Source organism: Notolepis coatsorum, assembly GCF_963971535.1.
Source record: "Notolepis coatsorum genome assembly, chromosome: 4".
In the NCBI taxonomy this organism is placed as follows: Eukaryota; Metazoa; Chordata; class Actinopteri; order Aulopiformes; family Paralepididae; genus Notolepis; species Notolepis coatsorum.
Genome location: NC_140168.1, coordinates 44813829 through 44816328, shown reverse-complemented (window position 1 = coordinate 44816328; position 2500 = coordinate 44813829). Strand labels below are relative to the sequence as shown.

General features: G+C 43.0%; 1 protein-coding gene across 1 annotated transcript in view; it reads right to left on the bottom strand.

The window, feature by feature from the left end:
• tgfbr2a (transforming growth factor beta receptor 2a) overlaps window positions 1-1469 on the bottom strand; it is a 37549-nt gene extending 36080 nt beyond the window's left edge. The window contains exon 1 of the mRNA XM_084312344.1: window positions 1204-1469. Within this exon, the coding sequence (XP_084168470.1) occupies window positions 1204-1276 (73 nt within the window). The 5' untranslated portion in view covers window positions 1277-1469. The remainder of the gene's footprint in view (window positions 1-1203) is intronic.
• Between the last annotated feature and the right edge of the window lie 1031 nt (window positions 1470-2500).

The following is a 2500-nucleotide window of genomic DNA, read 5'->3' as shown; positions in this document are numbered from 1 at the left end:
GAAGACGCGCTGTGTGTGTACTCTTGCACCGGGACAAAAAGACTACTGTAGCCGTTTGCCCAATTTGCAGGGTGGAGTTAGAAATGTGGCCTGAGGCAACAGAAATACAACCTTCAGTGTGAAACAGCCGGTTACAGTGAGATACCCCCACATGAGATGACAGCGGGATATTGAAGTCAGGATATTGCTCTCAGGTGTCGTCTGACTGGAGAGTGTGGAGAGTGCTAAATCTCTCACAAATAAAAAACATTAAGACGTTACCTGATCTCCAGACTCAAAATGTTTGAAAGAGCAATTTAAAACTGTGTCTGACTCCTGAGGTGAAGCGACTTGAGGAAAACGAGGCACAGGGGGGGACTCAGACTCAGTGCTAGTGGTGGTAAGGTGGTTGAGCCAGAGTAATTATATCATTAGAGCAACACCCCTCAAAGAGCATGTCATTTAAACCCATGGAGGCGGGCTATATGGAGGGGATGCATGCTGCTGGTAATTGTCACCCAGGGCTACACGTAATTGCAGAGAGGGGGAGAGAGGATTAGGAGAAGTCAAAGCCACTTGGTGCCATTGGGACTGAGTGGGAGACAGATGGAGGTAAAACATTGTCTACCTCAGACGAATGATAGGCCAATGTTAACATTGTGGGTACACATCAAAGAGGGAGAATTCTTCTCATAGGAACTATGCAGGCAGTGAAATACAGCAGCAGGTGATGTCTCATTATTTTAAGGCAATGGGGTGCAAACTTAGATTACAATACACACGTTCTCATCAAATGTTTATAACACCCAATTTACATTTCAATTAGTCGGTCATAAGTACCATACGAGTAATTAAGCGTATTAATGTGTAAATAACACTATTTGAGTAGACTGATATCCGGAGAAGGCACGTGTAAAAAGTTGTATCATTTTGCATAATGTGAGTCTATTTATGTCATCATCACAACAACAATCCGGTAAGCTACATCGCAGCGAAGTTATTAATACAAAGTAAGTACAGTATAGCCTCCTGTACGGCCACCTGCTTTACAGTCAGAATCATTTGGCAGTTAATCAAATCTTGGGAGGAGGAGGGGAGATATGTCACCATTACAAGCGGACGATCACGAACGATAACCGTCCATAAATGTTTCTAAAAATGACTTTATGTCCGTGATAATAAATCGCAGCCATAATACTAGTCAGAAATAAGTTTTTAACTCACCCGTCTGTTCAAGCAAAATACTACCAAAGAGTATCGTTCCACACCAAAACGCGGAAAGCCGACGCAGCTCCATTTAGAAACGGACTATATAACACGCCTCTCTTTTTCATTAATTTGACAACGGTTAATAATCCAGACTTTTATTATTCCGCGTCCCTCTTCGGACTATCTGTGGTGCGCCTGTTGCTCTCTCGCGTCTTGCGCCCCCAGTAGAAGGAAAGCAAACACACAGCAGCCTGCAGGAGGAGTGAGACTGGCCCTGCTATACTGACTCACACACACTATGCACTTTTCATGGAACAGGAAATCTTCAGAGGGCAGGACAGTTTTTTTTCTTCTCTTCCTGTAAAGCTCATGTGGCTTTGGTAGGTCTCTTGGAACATGTTATTATAACTCAAGATAGCGAGACTTGAAATGGCGTGCTCTAAAAACAACAAAAGACAGAGCTAGAACACTCTTAATAGTGTAGGCCCAACCATGCAAATAACTACAACTTCTCTCATCTCTATTCAAAGCAATGGACATGTATCAACACCTTATGTAAGCTCATTCAGTCAACTGCTGGGATGCTTTTACGCTAGCACCGGTGTTAGTTTGGTATTGTCCTGTTGCACACATACAGTACAGTGAAGTTACCTGTATATTTTGTTAATTAGGTCCTGATTAAGAGACAGTTTCTAAATTAATTACATTTTCCTTTAACTTGACCCCCCCCCCCAGAGAAGGTCCAAGCTCGCCATTCATCAGAGATGACAAGAGAGGTGTTCAGAGTCTCCCCTTATCTCGAGCTGTCATTTTTATTGGTGACACACACTCAGGGGTTAAATCCGCAGTAACACCCATAAATTACCCCTCTATTGCCGGGGGCTCTGCAGGCATATGTTTTCACTCTGCATACCCAGGCCATGATGTCAGGTTTCAGGCCTGACCCTCTGACCGTGGAGCTTAGAATTCTCTCCTCTTGCACACATCTCTTCCTTCCCTACACAGCCAGGTTACAAGCTGTGGAGCACGTATTATTCTGTTTTTGTGGTTGCTTTGGGTAGTCCTTTATGAAAGAATAGTGAGAGTTATTTTGTGTGTGTGTGTGCGTGCATGCGTGTGTGCGTGTGTGTGTGTGTGTGTGTGTACTTCATTACTATACTTGTCAGGATCAGTTAGAGCCCTGGAGCTAAGACGTGAGGAGTTAAAAAAAAGTGAAGATATTTTGGCCAATTCTCAATTTAAAACAGACTATTTAAGGGAAAGCGTAAAGGTTATAATTAGGGTTAGGTTAAGTTAATATTTAGAAGAACAT